Source organism: Mustela putorius, unplaced genomic scaffold (genome assembly GCF_011764305.1).
Source record: "Mustela putorius furo isolate JIRA1106 unplaced genomic scaffold, ASM1176430v1.1 tig00000508_pilon_pilon_pilon, whole genome shotgun sequence".
Lineage (NCBI taxonomy): Eukaryota > Metazoa > Chordata > Mammalia > Carnivora > Mustelidae > Mustela > Mustela putorius.
The window spans coordinates 18,705,432-18,728,728 of record NW_025421402.1 but is presented as its reverse complement, the minus strand read 5'-3'; the positions used below and the strand labels follow the sequence as shown (position 1 = coordinate 18,728,728).

The window sequence follows — 23,297 nt, the reverse complement described above, 5'->3', positions numbered from 1 at the left end:
CAGGGTCCTAGGATTGAGTTCCACATCGGGCTCCTTGCTCAGCAGGGAGCCTGCTTCTCCCTCTGCCTGCTGCTCCCCTCTGCTTGTGCACTCTCTCTCTCTGATAAATGAATTTAAAAAATCTCAAAAAAAAAAAAAAAAGAACTCTGAGCAATCAATAAAAAATGATTTGTATCTTTCTAGAAAGACAAATCTATTCTACACAAATTATTCCACTTTAGCTGTTCAAAATTCCTACTGCTTAACAATTAATAAGCTAACTGTCACCAATTTATTTTGCTACATATGAGAAGTGTATCTACTCCTCTGAAATGCAGTGGCTCAAAATGGCAACCTAATGATGATTCTCTGACAGTAATAATCTGAAACAATTACGCAATTCAGAAAGGTGATCTTAAAATTTTACCTGAGCACTCTCAAAAACCTTGTGAGAATGCCAATCAGCTTCTACATCAACATCTAACATCTAACTTGTCAATGAAGTCTGTAACTTCTGTGCTTGAAAAAGGGGTAGGAGGGGATTTGGAATAAAGAATATACCAGATCCTCTAAACTACTTATTGTACCAATAAGGACCAAATAGTATTAAATATCAAACATTTTGTAGCTTCTTTCCTGTTTTTGACATAAAACCCTTTTTATATTTGTTAAGATTACTTAACCTTCTAACTGGCTTGTATCTGAAATGATATATTTAGAGGGCTTCTCAATTTAGCTAGGCAATCCTTCCATTTTGGGGTGTGTCTACTTTTTCTACTCATGTGTTTTTTTTAAATATATTTATTTATTTTAGCGAAAGAGAGAGAGCACACGCAGAAAGAGGAGAGGCAGAAGAAGAGAGAATCTCAAGCAGACTCTGAGCTGAATGTGCAGCTTGACTCAGGGCTCGATCTCACACCCCTGAGATCCAGACACGAGCCGAAACCAAGAGCTGGACACTTAACCAACTGAGCCACCCAGGTGCCCTGTGATTTTTTTTTTTTTTTAAGTAAAAAACTCAAGAAATTCAAAGATGTATGATCCCTAAAGATCAAAGGTGATTTTAAATTTCCCTAGATTTTAATAATTATACTTCAAAACCAGTCAATACTTTAGAAGTCCCAAATTACAGACTAAGGATTCTTCTGATAGAAGTGTATCTTTAGAATAATTCTCAGAATTTACTAAGTTTCCTCATTAAAATCATATAGCAATGGGGCGCCTGGGTGGCTCAGTGGGTTAACCCTCTGCCTTCGGCTCAGGTCATGATCTCAGGGTCCTGTAATCAAGTCCCGTATCAGGCGCTCTGCTCAGTGGAGAGCCTATTTTCCTTCCTCTCTCTCTGCCTGCCTCTCTGTCTACTTGTGATCTATGTCTGTCAAATAAATAAATAAAATCTTTTTATAAATAAATAAATAAATAAAATCATATACCAAAAAATATATATTTATTTCCTTGTACTTTTTATTAAATCAGATAAAGGTTTTTAGTGATTTAATTTTGAATAAAATTTTAAAAGGATATTTGTACATTCTATATTGTTCAAACGGCATTTACCTAATTTTAATTGGGTATTTGCCAAAAATACTGTTGTGCTTCTGTCAGTGTTCATATTTTCTATATTCCTATCATGTTTAATATATATTTTCCTTTACTATAATCAATGTAAAATATATTCTAGAAAGGTAGAGGCCATATCTGTTTTGATTCACAATGCAAAATATTCAGCAAAGTAGTAAACTCAAATCAAATGGATATACTGATAATTGTGATGGTCAGAGTATCTGTACACCTTTACCTGAAAATGTTGAAATAACCTCAAATGTTGTTTCCAAAGCAGAAGCAACAGCTGTTACTTTATCTGCAGCAAGTATGTACAGATCTCCAGATTTGGAACATTTCACAACAGCATACCTAAAATAAAATTTTATGAGAAAATTACTAATAATGAAAAAAGAAAGGCCACAGATAATATTTTTAAATGTTTTACATCATTTTGGAAAAACAAATTGCATGATCAAAAAAGCACTACTTTCAAAAAACTTCATCTGTTACATTTGTTTCATTTTTCTTTTCTTTTAAAGATTTTTATTTTGAAAGAGTAAGCAAGACAGCACAAGCCTGGATAGGGCGATGGTGGGAGACGAGGGAGAAACAGACTCCCCACTGAGCAGGGGAACCAATGTGGGGCTCGATCCTAGGACTCTGGGATTGTGACCTGAACTGAAGGCAGATGCTTATGTGACTGAGCCACCCAGTTGCCCCATTATTTGTTTCGCTTTTCAAAAAAGCTGGAAATGATGTCTTCAATGGAATCATTTCTTTTTTTAAAAAAGATTTTATTTATTCATTTGACAGAGAGAAAGAGAGATCACAAGTAGGCAGAGAGGCAGGCAGAGAGAGAAGAGGAAGCAGGCTCCCCACTGAGCAGAGAGCCCGATGCGGGCTCGATCCCAGGACCCTGAGATCATGACCTGAGCCGAAGGCAGAGGCTTTAACCCACTGAGCCACCCAGGCACCCCTTCAATCGAATCATTTAAAGCTTAAAAAAATCTATGAACATCACAACTAAATTATAACTCACTAAATTTTAAGAGAACGATGACATGAAATAAATCCAAAATAATGCTATGGTATGTGCTATGGTGAGTGCTGTGAAGTGTGTAAACCTGGCAATTCACAGACCTGTACCCCTGGGGATAAAAATATATTATATGTTGGGGCACCTGGGTGGCTCAGTGGGTTAAGCCTCTGCCTTCAGCTCGGGTCACGGTCTCAGGGTCCTGGATTGAGCCCCATATCGGGCTCTCTGCTCAGCAGGGAGCCTGCTTCCCCCTCTCCCTCTGCCTGCCTCTCTGTCTACTTTGTGATCTTTCTCTCTCTCAAATAAATAAATAAAATCTTAAAATATATATATATTATTATGTTTATTAAAAAAAATTTAAATTAAAAAAAAAGAATACAGTGATACACTTACTTTGTGTCTGGCATATAACAAACAGCTTGATTGGCTGGAATTGTCCAAGGCTGAGTGGTCCAGATTAAAAAACTAACAGGAGATGAACCATCTGTGAAAATAAAATTGCAAATACGTTAGCAAATGTTACAATTCTATAACTTTAGCAAACACAAGCAACAATAAATCTTACCTATGAGAGACACCAACTGGGGAGAAGGTTTCAGGAGAGGGAATTTTACATATATTGCACGACTGACATGCTCAGGATTATACTCAAGTTCAGCTTCAGCTAACGCAGTCCTAAGGTTCAAGAATATTAGACATAAATATTTGAGGGACTCACAAAAGTCTCCACTTTAACTACTAAAAACACATACATACCTTGATGAGGGAGACCAAAACACAGGTTTGTAAGATCGATAAATCAAGCCCTATAAAAGACAAATATATTATATGAAAGCTGGAATTTTATAACACATAATTTAACATATTCAAAGGAAAAAGAATACTTCATTACCTTCTCATACATTTGGTAGAAAAGTCTCAACTGTTTGGCCTCATATTTTCTATCAAATGTGTAGTAGCAATTATTCCAATCTGCCATTATTCCCCAACGAATAAATGCTGATCTCTGTTTCTTAATTGCTGCTTCAGCAAATGATCTAGCTAAAAAAAAAAAAAAATTAAGAGAGAAAAGTATTTGAAAACCAATAAATCCAAACTCTTAAACATGGCTTAGTATGTAGGTCTCTAAAGAGGTATTGTACACAGCGTGCATACCATAAAATGTATTTTTTTTAAGATTTTATTTATGAACTTGACAGACAGAGATCACAAGTAGGCAGAGAGAGAGGGGAAAGCAGGCTCCCTGCCAAGCAGAGAGCCCAATGCAGGGCTCGATCCCAGGACCCTAGGATCATGACCTGAGCTGAAGGCAGAGGCTTTAACCCACTGAGCCACCCAGGCGCCCCCATAAAATGTATTTAATAGGAAAATTATTTTGAAAGTTAAAGGTGATCAGAAGATAATTAAAATTCTAAAATTAATTAGAATTTCAAAAATACCTTCCAGACTTTATATAACAACCTTATAATTAGAAAAAAATAAACTGGAAAAATTATTCTCATATTTCTTAATTTAAGATAAGAGAATGATTCTTATTTCATTACACACAGAAAAAGTAATCAGTACATCTAGCTTAAGCCAATACTAAGACATTCAACAGTGAAGTAAAAAATCTTCACAATAACATCTAAGTATATAATAGTTTTAGAACACAAAATTCCTCCATTACCCAATCTACTGAAGAATCAAGTAAGATTAATTTTAAAAATATATATATGTATTTTAGAATTGACTTTTCGTCTAGCACTCAAAATAGGACAACAAGTTCCAGCCAGGAAAGTAAGTAAAAACAAGGAACTGAAAAATGGACTTGGAAATATTCCCAAATCTATCCTTCAGTCTCTGAACCTAAGTTCTCACAAAAAAAGTCAATTAAACAGGATCTGAATTTGCTATGATAAAACCTGGTTTCTAATAAATCCCATTATAGCCAAAAAAACAAAAACAAAAAAACAACAGAAACTCTCTTTGATTTAGACGTGGCTTTTCCAAGGAACCAGCATTTAAGAAGAATCATTTCAAAACAGAAACAGAGATTATTTACTATTTACCCTTCTCTCTAATTTCCACAGCTGAAAGATTCTGAGCTTTTCCTCCAAGTTCTGAGAATACTTTTATTTCAATGGGTAAGCCGTGACAATCCCAGCCCGGAACATAATGTATTTTGGAACCTCTCATCATATGGTACCGATTGGCTATATCCTTCAAAATCTGCAAAGATAAGACGATAATCATCATTCGTACATAAAGCATGTGACCTAGTTATATTCCTTTTAAAAAAATGTTTTATTTAAATTCAATTTAGTTAACATATAGTGTGCTATTAGTTTCAGGGGTAGAATTGAGTGATTCATCAGCTGCCTAGACGCCCAGGGCTCATTACTCGTCACATCACGTGCCCTCATTACTGCCCGTCGCCCAGTCACCCCCAGCCCCCACCCCTCGCCCCTCCAGCACCCCTCAGCTTGTTTCTTATAATTAAGAGTCTCTTATGGTTTGCCTTATAGTCCTTTGTATCATTGTAAAACACTGAGAAAGCCCAATTCTAAAAGGATTTCTATAAACAAAGTAGCTTATTAACTCAAGTTCTACATATATACAAAAGTAACACATATGAAGTTTTAAAATGCCATTAACTCCAGAAAACAAATCAAATAAAAGATTTCAAAGTGAAAAACATTATGCCCAAAATTAAGAATTTGTCTGTGGGGGCGCCTGGGTGGCTCAGTGGGTTAAAGCCTCTGCCTTCGGCTCAGGTCATGATCTCAGGGTCCTGGGATCGAGTCCCGCATCGGGCTCTCTGCTCAGCAGGGAGCCTGCTTCCTCCTCTCCCTCTCTCTGCCTGCCTCTCTGCCTACTTATAAAATAAATAAAATATTTTTTAAAAAAAGAATTTGTAAAAAAAAAAAAAAAAAAAAAAAAAAAAAAAAGAATTTGTTTGTGGGTTGGAATATGCAGAAAAGCAGCCTATACTGCCTTTCTAAGAAACAATTTTGACCTCCTAAAAACCAGAGTAAAAATGTCAGTTATAAATTTGCTTTACTTATTAAAAACATTATTAACGTGAATAACCTGAGTTATATACAGTTAAGAAATAGTATAAAATCAATGCAGAATTTATAATGTCCTTAAAGTATAGAATATCATAGTTAACTCTTATCATTGACAAAATTGTTACTAAAACACGAGACCTCTTCACTAGGTATAGTTCTATAACTGATTTCCCTTCTTAGTTTATTTAGAGACTTGATTTATTTAATCAGGTCCCACTAAGGACATCCAGTGTGGGCTACCAATGTTAAGTTAAGCCCACCTGCTCTAATCCTGCCAGGCACCCCTTTAAGCAAAAGCTGAATGAAGAGCCTAGACTTTCACCTTTGCAAATTTGTCACAGGACACCCTCAGCCCTCCTCCCTGGCCAGGATGGTGTCCCAATAAATAAATAAATAAATAAATAAAATCAAGTATCAAGTGGGGACTACATCCCTGTGGGTGGCAATGAGACCCCATCTCCAGTCTCAGTGGAGATCCTGTAGGCAGCCTGGACTTCCATCTCCACCCAGCAGCAATGAGGACCCCTGCCTGTTTCCCCTCGGGTGCTCAGAGGAGGCTTGGTGTAGAGTTGCGATGTTCACCACTGCCCAGTGGTAACAAGGCCACCTCCTCCTCCCCTGATTTCAGAAGAGGCCATGCAGAGCAGTAACATGACACACTAGCACTTCTAGCTGGGGAGTAACAGAGGAGATTTAGGGGGAAGGAGCTATCCCGCTGAGCAGTAAGAAGGAGCCTCCCCTACCCGCCTTAGTATTAGAAGAGGTGGAGCGGGAAATGTGGACTTCTGCCCCCACCTGGCAGTAGCCAGACAGTGACCCCCTTCTTCTGCTGGAGAGGTGTCAGTGAGTAAAAGCTACTAAAACAGAATGCTTAAAGAAGATCCAGACACCCAAACAATACAAAAATGTATTTTAAGGTTCCAATAAAAAATTCACTCATCATACCCACACTAAAGATTTGAATCTGAATGAAAAAAAGAAAGTCCGTAGATAGCAACACTGAGATGACAGAGACGTTAGAATAACCTGAAAAAGATTCTAAAGCAACTATGATAAAAGTGGTTAAGCAAGCAGTGTGAACACACTTGAAAAATATGAAAAAATAAAGTCTCAAAGAATGTGTAGGAAGAGAAAAAGTAAATGGTATATTTTAAATAGTGAAGAGGTACAACTGAAATATCAAATGTAAATTTTAGAAGTGAAAATAACTGTAAAAGTGAAGCAGTAACTGAGACAGAAATTCAGTGGATGGGCTCGCCTGCAGAATGGAGAGGACAGACAGAACCACTCAACTTCCCGACTTAATGATAAGTACTACGTCTAAAAAGCAAAGACGAGAAAAGACAGGAAAAAACTGAAAATCAGGGAGTTGTGGGACTGTCACAAAAGATCTAACACTGGTGTTACTGCTACCCTGAAAGGGTAACAAAAAAGTAAGGGCCAAAAACTCTGCAAACTGGCTGGAGCCATAAACCTACAAAAAGTCAAGAAGCTGAATGATGTCCAACATGAAATATCCAAAGAAATCCACACCAAGAGACATCATCATTCAACTTTTGAAAATGTAAATGTCTTAAAGACATCAGAGGTTGGGGCAACTGGCTAACTCAGCCAGAAGAGCATGAGATTCTTGATCTTGGGAGCATGAGTTCTGGCCTCATACGTGGTGCAGAGATTACTTAAACAAGGCTTAAAAAAAAAAAAAAAAAAAAAAGAGGAAAAAAAAATCCTGCATGCAGCAAAAATATACTTGAAGGATAAAAGGAAACTCAAGACATTATCAGATGAAAGAAAGCAAGGATGATTTTTGACCAGCAGACCTACCCTAAGGAAAGGCTACAGGAAATTCTCTAAACAGAAAGAAAACAAGAAAGGAATGTGGAAGTATCAAGAAGGAAGAAAGAACATGGTAAACAGAGATAGGTGGGTAAATACCACAAACTTTCTATTTACTCGAATCTTCAACTTGTGTTTCACAGCAGAAAAAATAACTATCAAACACTGTCTTACCGAAACAGAAACGTGTGTGAGGAAATATGTAAGACGAGTCGTGAAGGCAGGCGGGTGAAGGCACAGAAAGACAAACTTCTAACCAACCCATGGGCCGATGAGGGATTCTCAAGAGAAATCTCAAAATACAATGAACTGAATACAAATGTAAACTAAATGCAACATATCAAAACTTGTGCAACACAAGCTACAGAGTGCTAACAAAAATGTAAATAAATATATATATATAAAAATAAACAGCAATAAAATGCGTATGTTAGGAAAGACAAAAAGTCTGCTCAAAAACATAAAATCTTACCTCAAGAAACTACAAAAAGAACAAGTGAACACAAAGCAAGCAGAAGCAAAGAAATAACAAAAGCAGAATTTGATGAAATTAAAAGCAGAAAAGAAAAGAGAAAATTCAATGAACCAGAGTCTGACCTTGGGCGTGACAGTGCAATGAACTACATGGTCACACTTCCCAGTAAAACTGAGGAAATAATAATTTTAAAACCCAACCTGTAAAACTCCTGGAAATGGCCCTAACAGTGTACAGCAGATGAAGAAACATGTACATGAGAAAAAATCTATAAAAATTTGGTAAGAGGGACGCCTGGGTGGCTCAGTTGGTTAAGCAGCTGCCTTCGGCTCAGGTCATGATCCCAGCGTCCTGGGATCGAGTCCCACATCGGGCTCCTTGCTTGGCGGGGAGCCTGCTTCTCCCTCTGCCTCTGCCTGCCATTCTGTCTGCCTGCGCTCGCTCTCTCCCTCTCTCTCTCTCTGACAAATAAATAAAATCTTAAAAAAAAAAAAAAAAATTTGGTAAGAAAAGTGAGAGTCTGTGGCATGTGAACCGAGATCATTCCCTCCCTCCAGCCTGCCAGCTCCGAGAGGCAGACAATCAACTCGGACTAGTGCTGCCAAGAACACAGGCTCCCTCTTGCTCCAGCTCCCAGCTCAGGGGCTGTCTTCCTCGGGAAAGACAAGCATTTATGTCAGTATTTATGACCCTGCCTTGGCCACCTGCTCCTGAAGCCAAGTTCCAGGCAAGCGCAGTCAAGAGGTAAGGGACGCCCTGCCTCCACTCGGCTCCCACTCATGGAAGAGAAACTCTGCCTTGGCTTCAAGTCTGCTGGGAATACTGAGGCTCTGATCTCACTTGTCCAGACTCGTACACAGTGGTTCCACAACGAAAGGCAGGTCAAGATCACAGACTGACTCTCTTACAAGTGTTCAACTCTGAAAGTAGGGGGATCTCTCACAGAGAAGTATACAGTTGTCCACACTCTCGGCTACAGAACCCTGGCTGGGAGATCTTCTCTGACGGGAGGAATAGGCTGTAAAGCAAGTAACTCCTAATTCCTTCCCAGCAACAGAACATAGAGAAATTCAGGCATGAGGGGTCTGTATAAAGCAACGGAGGCTATGGGAAAGGCAGTTGGAAGAAGGTTCACGGATCCAAGATGACACAGTTGGCTAGTTTGCAGGAGAAAACCAGAAGAGGCCGCTGGGAGGAGCCCTCCTGATCAGATGAGCGTCAAACACGGACACGAGGACCAAGCTCGCGGAAGGATCCCAAATTTGATGGATTAGACTACAGGACAGTTTATGCCCCAGAGTGTTGAGGAAAACAATAGAGAAAACAGGTGGTAATTTGCAGACAAAACTCCTGTTTTCCTCTGAGAATTTCCAATTGTTTTCTCTATTGCTTTTAATAAAAAGCCAGGATGGAGAAGGGGATCCAAGAGGTAATTATTCAGATTTATTACAATATATTAGCTAAAATGCCCAGTTTCCAACAACAACAAAAAAACACCTACAAGACATGTAAGAAAATATTTCTCATCACCAGCATCCACTGCTGTACACATGCACTTGGCTCACCTCTGCAGCTACACAAACACATGCCAACGACCAAGGCTCCCACGGCTCGCTGTCCCCACAGGCCCGGATCCAACCCTAACTCCCACCCCTCACCAGCATGGCTGTGAGCACCTGCAGCTACCCCAGGAGTCCCATAAATGCATGCTGACAGCCAAGGCCACCAAAATTGCTTATAGGTCTGGATCTGCCCGATTCCCTTCACTGACCTGTGTGCTGTCAGCCCCAACTCCCGTGACCAACCTCTATCACCATGCATATGCATGTGGCTAGCCACAGCAGTTACAGTTCTAGACACCAACAGCCAAGGCCCCTGAACTGACTATTTGCCTAAAGATGGTCCTGGACACTGCTCCTGGCTCTGACTGTCATTACTGCCTATGTCTGCAGCTGGCCCCTATCACCATATCGGGACCTGCAGCCAGCCCCCGAAACCAAGCATAGGCATATCATTGTCTTAGGCCACTGCTACCACCTGCCCTGATCTCTGGCCAATGGATCTGAAGCACAGTTGAGTTCCCCAACAGCCCGTACTCCCACAGCAAACCCTCCACAGATCTCCCGGATGATCATACTGCTGTTGATGTGGATCCGAACTCTCTAAGTAGACAAGATACTACACCGGCCCCATCACTAATCCAGGATGGGCGCACACCTTCACACACTGCACCCTGTACCACAGCACACTCCAGCATGTTCCCATGTCAAATATCTTTCCATAAACTTTGGAAGAGGTGATTGCTTCTTCAAATGCATAGTCATCTACATAAGGCTACACGAAACACAAAGAATCAAGGAAACACGACACTGTCAGAAGAACTACAGTAAACATCTAGTGAAACGCACATAAACATACACAAAAAGGAAGATCCACAAAGTGCCTGACAAACAATTCAAAATAACTGTCCTAAAGATGCTCCAAGAGCAACAAGAGATCAGACATACACAATTTAGCAGAATCAGAAAAATAACACAAGAGCAAAATGAAAAGTTCAATCCAGAGACAGAAAAGAATAAAGAACCAACAATATGTTTTGGAGCTGGAGAATACAGTGACTAAACTGATGAATTCAACAGAGAGTTTCAGCAGCCCACATGGCCCATCAGAAGAAAGAATCGGCAAAATCAAAGATCATTTGAAATTATCCAGTTAAAGGTATAAAAGATACAAGAATGAAAAGGAATTAAAAAAGCAGTCAAAACTAATTTGAAACCATTAAAAAAAAATCTATGCTTTATGAGAATCTATTCTTTATGAGAATCTATGCTTTATGAGAAAGGGAAACAGAATCAGAAAGTTTATTTACAGAAACTGTAGGGGCTGCGCCTCAGTGCCTCCATCAGCTGAGTGGCTGTCTTCGGCTCTGGTTATGATCCCAGAGTTCTGGGACAGAGCCCCACGTTGGTGGGGAGCCTGCTTCTGCCTCTGCTCCCCTGCTCCCATTCTCTCTCTCCTTACCTCAAATAAATAAATAAAATCTTAAAAAAAAAAAAAAAAAAAAAGAAAAAGAAAAGAAAAAAGAAACTATAGCTGAGAACTTCCTAAAACTGGGGAGCTATTTGGATATTCAAGTTTACTAAGCTCATAATTCCCAAACAAATGCAACACAGAGATCTTCTTAAAGATACACTATAATAAAACTGTCAAAAATCAAAGACAAAAAACCTTGAAAGCTGCAAGAGAAAAAATCTTGTCAATTACAAGACCCCCCCAGCCTTTGAGGCTATCAAATTTCTCCGCAGAACCCTTGCAGGCCAGGATAGAATGACACATTCAAAATGAGGCAAATAAACTTCCAACCAAGAATACTTCACCTGGCAAAGCCCTCCTTGAGAAATGAAAGAGAGATAAAGACTTTCCTAAACAGACAAATGCTGAGGGAATTCATCATCACTAAACCTACAGAACAAAAAATTCCAAAAGGAGCTCTTCAAGCTGAAATGAATGGATGCGATTTACCACCAGGAAAATACACACACAAAAAATTAAGGTAAGTATATAGTCAAATTGAAAATATCCCAATAGTATAATATGTTGGTGCATTTATGCCATACTCTAATATAAAGATCAAAGCACAGGGCCATGTGGGTGGCTCAGTCAGTTAAGCATCCAGCTCTTGATTTCCGCTTGGGTCGTGATCTCAGGGTCGTGGGATCAAGTTCTGCATCAGGCTCAGCCCTGAGTGTGCAGCTTGCCTAGGATTCTCTCTCTCCCTCTCCTTCTGCCCCTCCCCACACCTCCCTACACCCCTCCTCCAAAACACGTTCTTTCTCCCTCTTAAAAAAAAAAAAAAAAAAAAGGCCCAAAGGACTTCGGTATTAAAAGAGTATTAAAGATTGTATTTAAGATAACTATAGCTACAATAACTTGTTAGTATATCACAATATACAAAGATATAAATTGTGACATCAAAACATACAAACATAAAACAAAATGTGTTAGAAGTAGTAAAAGGGTAGAATTTTTGTATGTGAGTAAAGTTAAGCTGTTGTTAGCTTAGAAGACTGTTTTATATATATATATATATATATATATATATATATATATTTTTTTTTTTTTTTAAGATTTTTATTTATTTGACAGATCACAAGTAGGCAGAGAGGCAGGCAGAGAGAGAGAGGAGGAAGCAGGCTCCCTGCTGAGCAGAGAGCCCGATTTGGGGCTTGATCCCAGGACCCTGGGATCATGACCTGAGCCAAACGAAGGCAGAGGCTTTATTTAGCCCACTGAGCCACCCAGGTGCCCCAGAAGACTGTTACATTTTATGTAAGCCTCATGGTAATTATGAGGGAAACAAAGGCAAGAGAAATGACGCTTGAGTTAAATCTCCTGGGGCACGTGGGTGGCTCAGTCCTTAAACATCTGACTTTGGCTCAGGTCATGATCTCAGGATCCTGAGATCAAGACCTTCATCTGGCTCTGCGCTCAGTGAGAAATCTCTCTCTCTCCCTCTCCCTCTGCCCCTCCCTTGAGTCCCCTGACTCATGTTTTTCTCTTATAAATAAAAACTTGACATCAATGAACAAATCTCCTTACAGCTTACAGCCCACTAATATGTGAATCATCCTTCCTCAGGAAGCTCATGGCTGCCTTAGTGCCCTAATCTCTATGTTGTATTAAAGACTAAAAGTAACCTTAAGAGCAGCTAGACCTTCAAGGTCTGAAAGCCCTTCCAATATTCCAAGCAAGCCCTTCCTTGCTTCCAAATTCCTTACAGACTTACACTTATCCCTAACCCCTACTAATTAAAAAGTATATGATCAGTTACTCCTCACAACCCCAGGGAAGCCCTTTCTGCCCATTAGTTCTGTCCCTGTGCTATAAAAAAGTCACCTTTTTGAACAAAAAATGTCTCAAGAATTTTTTCTTAGTCATTCTCTTATGAACCCCAAAAGTTCCAAATTTTTTCAGTAATCACAAAGGAGAAACCTTCACTAAATGTATAAAAGATATAGAGAAGGTAGTCAAGGAATACCACTGTGAAAAAAATCATCAGTTCGCAAAGGTAGACAGAAAGAAAGGAACACACAGAAAACAGCAAGTTGGCATTAATAAATCTTGCCCAATAACTACCGTAAATGTAAATGGATCACATCACCAATCAATAGAAGCTGAATGGCTGAACACACAAGACCCAACTGCACTGCCTCTAAGAGACTCACGTAAGATTTAAGGACAGGGAGGGATCAGGTGGAAGGGTGGAAAAAGAGATCCACACAGATGGAAACCCAAAGAGAAAGACATAGCTGTAGTTATCTTAGACCAAACAGATTCTGAGTCAAAAATTCTAACAGGAGGCATAGTCACCATAATGATAAAGGGATCAATTCCTCAGGAGGAGGATATAAGAGGATGTAACAGTCTTAGAAATATATGCATCCAACATCAAGAGCACCTGAATATATTAAATAACTACTAATAGATCTGAAGAGAAAAACACACAAGAAGACAGACAAGTAATAGTGGCGGACTTCAATAGCCCATTTTCAACAATGAAAGGTCAGTCAGACAAACAGAAAATCAGTAAGGACACATTGGACTTGAACTATACTTTAGACCAAATGGACCTAAGAGGCATATACGGAATAATTCATTCTACAGCAGCAGAACACTCATGCTTCTCAAGTGCACAGGGGCTACCCATCACCCAGGATGGAGCATATATTAGGCTACAAAACAAGCCTTAACAATGTGGAAAGATTAGGAACACAAAAGTATCTTTTCATACCAAGTGGTTTAAAAAAAAGCAAGAAAACAATAGGAAGAAAACTGGAAAATTCACAAATATGTGGAAAATAACATATTTCTTTTTTTTTTCTTTTTTTTTTTTTTAAAAGATTTTATTTATTTATTTGACAGAGAGAAATCACAAGTAGATGGAGAGGCAGGCAGAGAGAGAGAGAGGAGGAAGCAGGCTCCCTGCCAAGCAGAGAGCCCGATGCGGGACTCGATCCCAGGACCCCGAGATCATGACCTGAGCCGAAGACAGCGGCCCAACCCACTGAGCCACCCAGGCGCCCCGAAAATAACATATTTCTGAAAAAAAAATGGGTCAAATAAGAGATTAAAAAAATATATATCGAAACAAACAAATATGGAAACACAATATACCAAGACCTTAGGGGATGTAACAAAAGCAGTTCTGGGAGGGAAGTTTATAGCAATAAACACCTGCATTAAAAAGCAAGAAAGAGGGGCGCCTGGGTGGCTCAGTGGGTTAAGCCGCTGCCTTCGGCTCAGGTCATGATCTCAGGGTCCTGGGATCGAGTCCCACATTGGGCTCTCTGCTCAGCAGGGAGCCTGCTTCCTCCTCTCTTCTCTCTGCCTGCCTCTCTGCCTACTTGTGATTTCTCTCTGTCAAATAAATAAATAAATAATCTTTAAAAAAAAAAAAAGCAAGAAAGATCCCAGACTAACTAATGTTATACCTCAAGAACTAGAAAAGAACAAACTAAAACCAAAGTTGGCAGAGAGAAGTAAGTTAGCAAACATTAGAACAGAAATAAATGAAATAGAGAATAGGAAAACAACAAAACTGTGGATTTTTTTGAAAAGATAAAATTGACAAACTTTTAGCTAGACTTACAAGAAGAGAAAGAACTCAAATAAATAAAATTAGAAACCAAAGAGGAGGTATTACAACCCATATACGAAAAATACAAAGAACCATAAGAGACTACTATGAAAAATTATGTGCCAAGAAAGGGGATAACCCATGTAGGCGGGCCTCCCGGGACTGAATCATGAAAAAAATGGAAAATCTGAATAGATCAGTAACAAGTAAGGAGATGGAATCCCAACAAAGAAAAGTTCAAGACCATATGGCTTCAGTCGTTCCACCAAACATTTATAAAAGAATGAGTGACAACCCTTTTCAAACTCATCCAAAAAAATGAGGAGGTGAGAATACTCCCAAACTCATTCTATCAGGCCAGCATTATCTTGGTACCAAGGTCTGATGAGGACATGACAAGGAAACTATAGTCCAAAATCCCTAATGAATAAAGATTAAAAGTTCTCAACAAAATGCTATCAAACCAAATTCAACAGTACCTTAAAAGGAAACCACATCATAAGCAAATGGGATTTATCCCTGGTATTCAAGAACAGATCAACATACACAAAAACATTGAAACACTAAGTTAATGGAAGATAAGATAGAAATCATATCATCATCTCAAGAGAAGCAGAAAAAGCATCTGACAAAATGCAACATCCTTCCGTGATAAAAGTGCTCAAGAAAGGGGGTATAAAACCAATGTACCTCAACATAGTAAAGACTATGTATGATATGCCCACAGATACCATCATACTCAATAGTGAAAAGTTGTAAGCTTTTCCTCTAAGATCATGAAGAATACAAGGGTGACCACTCTCACCACTCCTATTCAACATAGTACTGAAGGTCCTGAGAGAGCAAATAGGCAAGAAAAAGAAATAAAAGCCATGCAAGTTAAAAGAAGCAGTAAAATTATGTTTACAGATGTTAACTGTGGTATTCATTTAGCGATACATACATATATCAAATCATCACGTTATACCTTAAACTAATACAATGTTATACATCACTTATGTCCCAACAAAATGGGAGGGGGCTAAAATTAGTTCTCTCAAAAAATCGCATACTGGTGCTATTTATTATCTACCCCACATAACTGATGGTATCTGCTAGTACTCTCAAAACTCAGCTTAAAGATCACTTTCTCGGGGAGACCTTCTTTGATACTGAAGTCAAAAAGTTACTCTAAAATTTACCTAGAAAAGCAAAGAAACCGACATTGCTAAAGCAATTTTGAAAATAAAATGGGAAGAATGAGACTACCCAACTTCAAGACTTATTCTGTAGTTACAGTCACCAAAACTGTGGTATTAGCAGGGCAGACACATAGATCAATGGAACAGCACAGAGAATCCAGAAGCAGAGCCACACATATCTGCCCAAATGATTTTTGACAGTAGTACAAAAGCAACTCATTAGGGAAAGCCTTTTCAACAAATGGTGCCAGACATCCACAGGGAAAAAAATAACCCTCAGTGTAAGTCTCATACCTTACGTAAAAGTGAACTCAAAATGTATCATGGATTTAAATATAAAATTTAAGTTTTAGAAAAAAATATAGGAGAAAATCTTTGGGTTTGAAGGCTTGGCAGAGTTCTTAGATATGACACTACAAGCATGATTCATAAAAAGAAACTCTGATAAACAGAACTTCATCAAAAGTAAGAACTTTTAGGGGTCCCTGGGTGGCTCAGTCGCTGGGCGTCTGCCTTTGGCTCAGGTCATGGTCCCAGGGTCCTGGGATCCAGCACCACATCGGGCTCCCTGCTCCACGGAAACCTGCTTCTCCCTCCCACTCCCCCTGCTTGTGTTCCTTTTTTTGTTGTCTCTCTCTCTCTCTCTCTGTGTCAAATACATAAATAAATAAAATCTTTTTTTAAAAAAAGATTTAAAAAATTTTTAGAGGCACATGGCTGGCTCAGTCAGAAAAGCATGTGACTTGATTTTGGGGTCATGAGTTTGAGCTCCACGCTGGGGGCAGAGATTATTTAAAAAAAAAAAAAAAAAAAAAAAAAAGTTAAGAACTTTTACTCTTCAACAAACCCTGTTAAGAGGATGAATGAAAGACCACAGACCAGAAGAAATAGTTGCAAATCACATATCTGACAAAGGTTTCACACCTAGCTACATACATAAAGAACCCTCAAAACACAACAGTAAAAAAACCCAAACAATCCAAGTAGAAAATGGACAAGGTCAAGAAGCCAGCAGACTGAGCCCAGTGAGGGCTGCTTTCTAGGTTCACATACCACCACAGCTTCTCGCTATAACCTCATAGGGCATAAGGAAGCTCTCTGGGTCTCTTTGTAATGGCACTAATCTCACCAATAAGGCCTGGGCCCTCATGACTTAATCACCTCCCAAAGGCCCCCAACTCCAAGTACCATCACATTAGAGATTATTAGGCTTAAACATATAAATAAACATATAAATTTAAGGGTAGGGAAGAATAAATACTCCGTCTACAGCAACTACCTAACATTTATATATTTTACTTGTCTTATCAGGTCTTTCCTGATGAGTGCATAAGCTCTATAAAGACAAGACTCATCTATCTCTGTTTTGTTCCCTGCAATTCCCAGAGTCTAGAAAAATGCCTGGCACATTGTAGGTGCTCACTAATTATTTACTAAAATATTTAACTAGAGTAAAATAACAATAAGCTCAAAGCAAATACCAGAGATGTTATTTTTCACACAGCACTAAAACTATGCATTGGTGCTTTCTATTATGACATTCTAGTTTTACAGCGCCTGGGTGGCTCAGTTGGTTGAGTGTCTGACTCCTTCTCAGCTCAGGTCTTGATCTCAGGGTTGGGAGTTCAAGCCCCCTGTTAGGCTCCAAGCTGGTGAAGAACCTACTTAAACACATTAAGTTTTAACCATCAATGCAAATTTACTAATTGTCATAAAATTAGAATACATTCTTTTGCAAAGTGTACTTAAATAAAGATTCTTCCCTCAAGTCATAAATCAAATTACAATTACCTTATTTAAAGCATGTCCAACATGTGGGTCACCATTTGCATAAGGAGGTCCATCATGAAGACAAAATTCTGTTTTGGCTTTTCTTTCTCTTTGCCATGAATAAAGTTCTGAAAATCCACATTTCTGTTTAAAAAGAACCAAACATCAACCAAATTCATACTCCCTGAATCTTACCATAAGTAACAGCCAGCATTTGCTTATTTCTTATCCCATACCATTGTATTCAACTCTAAAACCCAATGGTGAGGAACTAAATGCACATCTGAGACCTCATTTTCTAAAACTTTTTTAGTAGTTTCTCCATAGGCTTCAGATTGAAACCTACGTTCTTTATAAGGTAAACAGGGCCCAACAAGGGTTACTACCACCCATCTCTGGCCAGTCTGCAAACATCCCACCCTTCACTCCTCAGTCCAGCCAGGCTGAAGGACCTGCAGACCACACTCCAGCCCCCCCCAACCCCCGCAGACCCCCCACCACACGGACCCTCTATTCTTGCTCTCCTTTCGCCTCAACACTTGCTCCCTTCCAAATCCCAACAATACTCACTGAAGCCCTACTCCCCTTCTCACACCTACTGCGCACCCCTGGCCCAGTCACTTTGCCCTTATGGGCTTGTTCCCTTATTTGAAAAAAATGGTAGTAATAGACAATTCACTGAGCTGGTGTGAAAATTACACCAGAAAATATTGAAATTGTTACAGTTCCTAGCATATCCATGCTACTGAACACAACACTTTTAAAAAGCAGATGGCCAGGGGCACCTGGGTGGCTCAGTGGGTTAAAGCCTCTGCCTTCGGTTCAGGTCATGATCCTAGGGTCCTGGGATCAAGCCCCACATCTGGCTCTCTCCTCCACAGAGAGCCTGCTTCCTCCCCTCTCTCTCTCTCTCCCTCTGCCTCTCTGCCTACTTGTGATCTCTCTCTGTCAAATAAATAAAATCTTAAAAAAAAAAAAAAAAAAAAAAAAAAAAGCAGATGGCCAGGGACGCCTGGAGGGCTCAGACGGGTAAGCCACTGCCTTCCTTCGGCTCAGGTCATGATCCCAGCCTCCCGCGATCGGGGATCCTTCTTTGCTCGGCAGGGAGCCTGCTTCTCTCTCTCCGCCTGCCACTGCCTGCCTGTGCGTGAGCGCGTGCTCTCTGACAAATTAATCAATCAATTAATTAATTAATTAAATCTTAAAAAGAAAAAAAAAGTAGCTGGCCAAAACAGGTTTATATAAAACACAGTCTAGAACTCTGCTAACTGCCCTACGAAGATTTAGGCTAAGCTAACGTACTTCACCAACGTATGCGGACTACCGGAGATCCTAAAGACTCGGGAACTACAGAAGCTAACGAGAGAATCTGCCCGAGAAAGTTGAGTCGAGGACCGCAGACAGATGCAGATTTCTGGAAGGCGGCTGGGAGGCAGTGAATGAAGTACAGCTACTCCCTACTCTGCAAACAAGCCCGAATTCCAACGAGGCGCCTACTGACACCCCAGGAGTAAGCTTCGGCTGTCCCACATCACCGAATTTGTATTTGTATCTGTCCATGTTAATTTGCTTTTCACACGCCGCTGGGAAAGTGTCCAAATTCAACTTTTGGGGGCCTAAAAAAAAAATGGGACTTGTAGACAGTGCTGTGCTCCTAGGTGAGCATCCTCTTCAGGACGCGGCTCTGGGACCTCTGAGGGAGTCACCCTGAGGTTTCCGAGCCAGAAACCCTGGGCGGAGCAGGAAGATTTCCACTGGCCCCGGCCACGACGCCCTCGCCCCAAAGGGCCCAGGGCCGGCCGCCAGGTCCCACCCGCCGGGGGTGTGGTCGCCCGCAGCGGCGGCCGGCGAGGGCCCGTCTTCCCACCGCCCCCCACCCCCGGCCAGGTCGGGCCTCCCTGCCCACCTGCTGGATCTCCAGCTCCGTGTCGGGCTGCTGTTGGCCCAGCAGCTTCATGGGGAAGCTGGTCTGCGGCAGCAGCACCGTGTCCCGGTATCTGCCATTATTCGAGCTCTGCAGCTGGTTACTGGCCCCGGTGACGGACCGCACCGAAAGCCTCCCCGTCGTCCCTCGCCACCCCGGGCGACAACGAAGGCGGGGCGGCACCCATAAATTCCGGGCCGCGGCCAGAGCCGCGGCTCCCGGCCCGCGCGGGTGCAGCCCCCAACGCATGGCGGGCCAACCCCGGCCTCCCCGTGAGCGCCAGGTCCTCCGCGGGAGGTTCCCGCCGGGGATAAGGAAAACCGGGACCCCAGAGAGCCTCCACGAGTTCTGCCGAGTGCGCACGCGCCCGGCGCACGGAAGGGGCGGGAAGCAGGCCCTTCCCAGAGACCGCAAGAAGGCAGCCATCCCAGGTCTTGGAAGCAACCGGGGCGGGGCTGAGCTGACTCTGAGGGGCGGGGCAAGCTGTGGCTGGCCGGCCGGGGCTCAGATTTCAATCACAGAGCCCTGACTTTGTTTTTTTAATGTATTCAGTACATCCAGTATATATAATATATAGCAAATATTTAAGAATTTTTAGTATAACTAAGATATTATCACTTCAACCTGTAATTAATATAAAATTATTAAAAAGATTACATTCTTTGTTTCACTGTGCATTTTACACACATAGCATCTCGATTTGGGTTAGTAATTTGCCACTCGCTCAACAACCACACCGGAATAATGGCTATCTCAAGGGGTAGCTTCTCTTTAGCTGAGTGCAAAGTTCAGTTCCAATATTGTAAACCAACCTAATTATGTAATTTTCAGATTCCCTATATCGCACTCCGTACGTCCACTTAGGTCCCACTCCTACAGAATTGTATATAGGTGTAAGACTTGAGATCTGGTTTCTGACTTCTATCTACCCGCCTCATATTCCACTTTTTGGAAGTTTGTGTTAGGCCACTTTTACATAAAAAGTGAAAATAGCATTAAGCATTTGTCTTGCAACAAGACTACATAGAGGCAGCAGGCACCCCAAGTCACCAGAGTGGCCCCACCAAGCTCCTGTTCTGGGAATTATTCTCAGCATCTCAGCATCAGCTGCTAGCCCTTGGAACTGTGTCTGCGAGCATCTGTGCTCTATCTCGATTTATTCTGGGCATTTGTCAGCAAGATGTGTCCTAAGGAATCAGAAAAGCTTAAGAAAGGTTATTTTGGGGCATCTGGGAGTGCTAAAAAATTTTCCATTTAAATTAATGATAATTGCTTCTTTGCTTTATTCCATTCAGGCTTATGAAAGATTTCATAGGAACACTATTTTCAGCGAGTGGGGCGAAATCTGTATTTGGTTGGCCAGGTCACTGCAGTTCACAATTGTTACCTTTTCATTGTAAAGTGTACCTCTCTCCTCCTATTCATAAGACACAACATCTAGAAGACTTGGCTTGCATAAATTAAAAAATAGACAAATTTTCACAAAAATAAAAAGAAAATTTTATATGGAAAAACATACCAAAAAGTAAGAAGGCAAGTGGCAAATAGTAAGCATTCAGTGTCAGCTTCTTCCCAGCTCCTTAGCTCATTTAATCATTAAATCTCATAAAGTGAAGACATAAATGCCAAAACAAGCCTCTGTGGTGAGGGAGGTGTTATAGTTATTGTCATTTTACAGATAAGAAAACTGAGGCACATAGTGATAAGTAACTTACCCAAGGTCACACAACTAAGAAGTGGCAGGGCTGGGATTCCAGGCAGTTGGCTTCCAGTACCCATACGGATGATCATCATAATATATTGCCTCTCCTACACTATGATGTGGGAGAGGACATTTGCAAACACATTTTAAAAATTAATATCCAGGGGTGTCTGGGTGGTTCAACTGGTTAAGCATTCAACTCTTGATCTCAGCCCAGTTTTGATCTAAGGTCATGAGTTCAAGCCCTGCAATGGGCTCCACCCTGGGCATGGAGCCTATTAAAAAAATTCATATCCAAAATGTATAAGGAGTTGCTACAAATCAGGAAAAGAAATAAACAACCTAATGGAAAAAAACTCATAGGATAAGAATAGGCAATTCGTAGAAAAGTGGAAAAAGCCAATATACATACTCAAATATACTCAAACAAAGATACTCAACTTTAGGAGTCATCAAGGACAGGCAGTTAAAAGCAAGATACCATTTCCATCCAACAGATGAAGGCAAAAATCAAGAGGTTTGGTAACAAGGACTGGGAGGGTGTATGAAAGTGGCCTCTCTCACAATGTTGGTAGTAGTGTATAATTTGTACTGCCTTCTGAATGGCAGTTTGGCAATATCTGTCACCATTTCAAAGGTATTTCACTTTGGACCTGAACTTCTGCATCTGGGAATGTATCCTATGAACTTTAGTCTCAAGGAGCACAATAAGGAGTGCCTAGAGGAGCTCTTCTAACCAGCCCCTACATAACACATTGCTGAATTCAACTGTGCTCTCTGTCTCCCTATAAATTCTGTCCTGAGGGTACACTCCGCCCTCAGCCCAGAAGGCTACTCTCTCTATACACCTGCACAATTTTCTCCTGTTGATCTTATGGTCAGTTACGTCTATCCTTAGTCTTATTCAAGCCAGTTGTACTTGTTATGTAATTACTTAATTTAATGATAAAAACGAATGTATGCTTAAAATGATAAATGTTGTTACATATATATATATATATACACACACACATTTTTAAAATATTTTATTTATTTGACTGACAGAAATCACAAGTAGGCAGAGAGGCAGGCATAGAGAGGAGGAAGCCGACTCCTTGCCCAGCAGAGAGCCTGATGTGGGGCTTGATCCCAGGACCCCGAGATCATGACCTGAGCCGAAGGCAGAGGCTTTAACCCAATGAGCCACCCAGGCGCCCCTGTTATATATACTTCTACTGCAATAAATGGTCTGTCTTAAGTCTCAGAGTTATTATGAAAATCAAATGCCATTGTATAGGTAAAAGCCTTCCCAAGAATCCCACGTATGGTAGCCATTTGTTGATATCGCTCTCTGATGAGTTTTCACTTAGTGGAAATTAATTGTTTGTTTCTAGCTATAAAAGTGTGGGAGGGGCGCCTGGGTGGCTCAGTGGATTAAGCTGCTGCCTTGGGCTCAGGTCATGGTCTCAGGGTCCTGGGATCCAGCTGAGCCGAGCCCCGCAACTACCTCAGCATCCTTGCTGAGCGGGGAGCCTGCTTCCCCCTCTCTCTCTGCCTGACTCTCTGCCTACTTGTGATCTCTCTCTCTGTCAAATAAATGGATGAAATCTTTAAAAAAAAAAAAAAGTGTGGGAGTTATAGAAGAGCACGCAGAATCAAAAATGGTTCACTGACTCTCTCTTCTCAAACCAATGTGGTTTTTTTTCTTCTAATGCAAGGTAATTGCTTTTATGAAAACTAAGGGGAATTCCCTGAAGAGTCCAGTAAAGTCTCCAAAACAACAAACTGCTGTTGAGTTAGGTGAAGCTAAAATAAATGTACAGTAGTGGGGAAAATACCATAAAAAATTAAAAGTATTCTGCAGCTGGAATGTGGCTAAGTGTCTAAACCAGAAAACTAAATGGTGCATTATGGATCCACAGTATCAGGAGAGATAAAACGAAATTCCAGTCCTAGGACAAATGCTCTAAGGAAGGACCTGGCAGAGAGTATTGTTTGCATTTTTCATTTCATTTAAGCAATGAGAGTGTGATCATGGGCTACTTATCTAACTTAAAAGCAAAGTAGTACCTTTATACTATATATAGAGCGAATATATATAAAGGATACTACCTTTAACAATACAAAATGACTATTCTCTTCGATAGTTTTGCTTGCTCTGAATTCTACTCTAATAA

General features: G+C 40.6%; 1 protein-coding gene across 1 annotated transcript in view; it reads right to left on the bottom strand.

Moving 5' to 3' along the window:
* IARS2 (isoleucyl-tRNA synthetase 2, mitochondrial) overlaps nt 1–19,819 on the bottom strand; it is a 59,542-nt gene extending 39,723 nt beyond the window's left edge. The window contains exons 1-8 of the mRNA XM_004751457.3: nt 19,422–19,819; nt 17,537–17,659; nt 4,615–4,774; nt 3,456–3,604; nt 3,320–3,369; nt 3,129–3,238; nt 2,957–3,047; nt 1,778–1,893 (exon numbers count right to left, since the gene is read on the bottom strand). Coding sequence (XP_004751514.1) covers nt 1,778–1,893; nt 2,957–3,047; nt 3,129–3,238; nt 3,320–3,369; nt 3,456–3,604; nt 4,615–4,774; nt 17,537–17,659; nt 19,422–19,688 — 1,066 coding nt within the window. The 5' untranslated portion in view covers nt 19,689–19,819. The remainder of the gene's footprint in view (nt 1–1,777; nt 1,894–2,956; nt 3,048–3,128; nt 3,239–3,319; nt 3,370–3,455; nt 3,605–4,614; nt 4,775–17,536; nt 17,660–19,421) is intronic.
* Nucleotides 19,820–23,297: the final 3,478 nt, after the last annotated feature.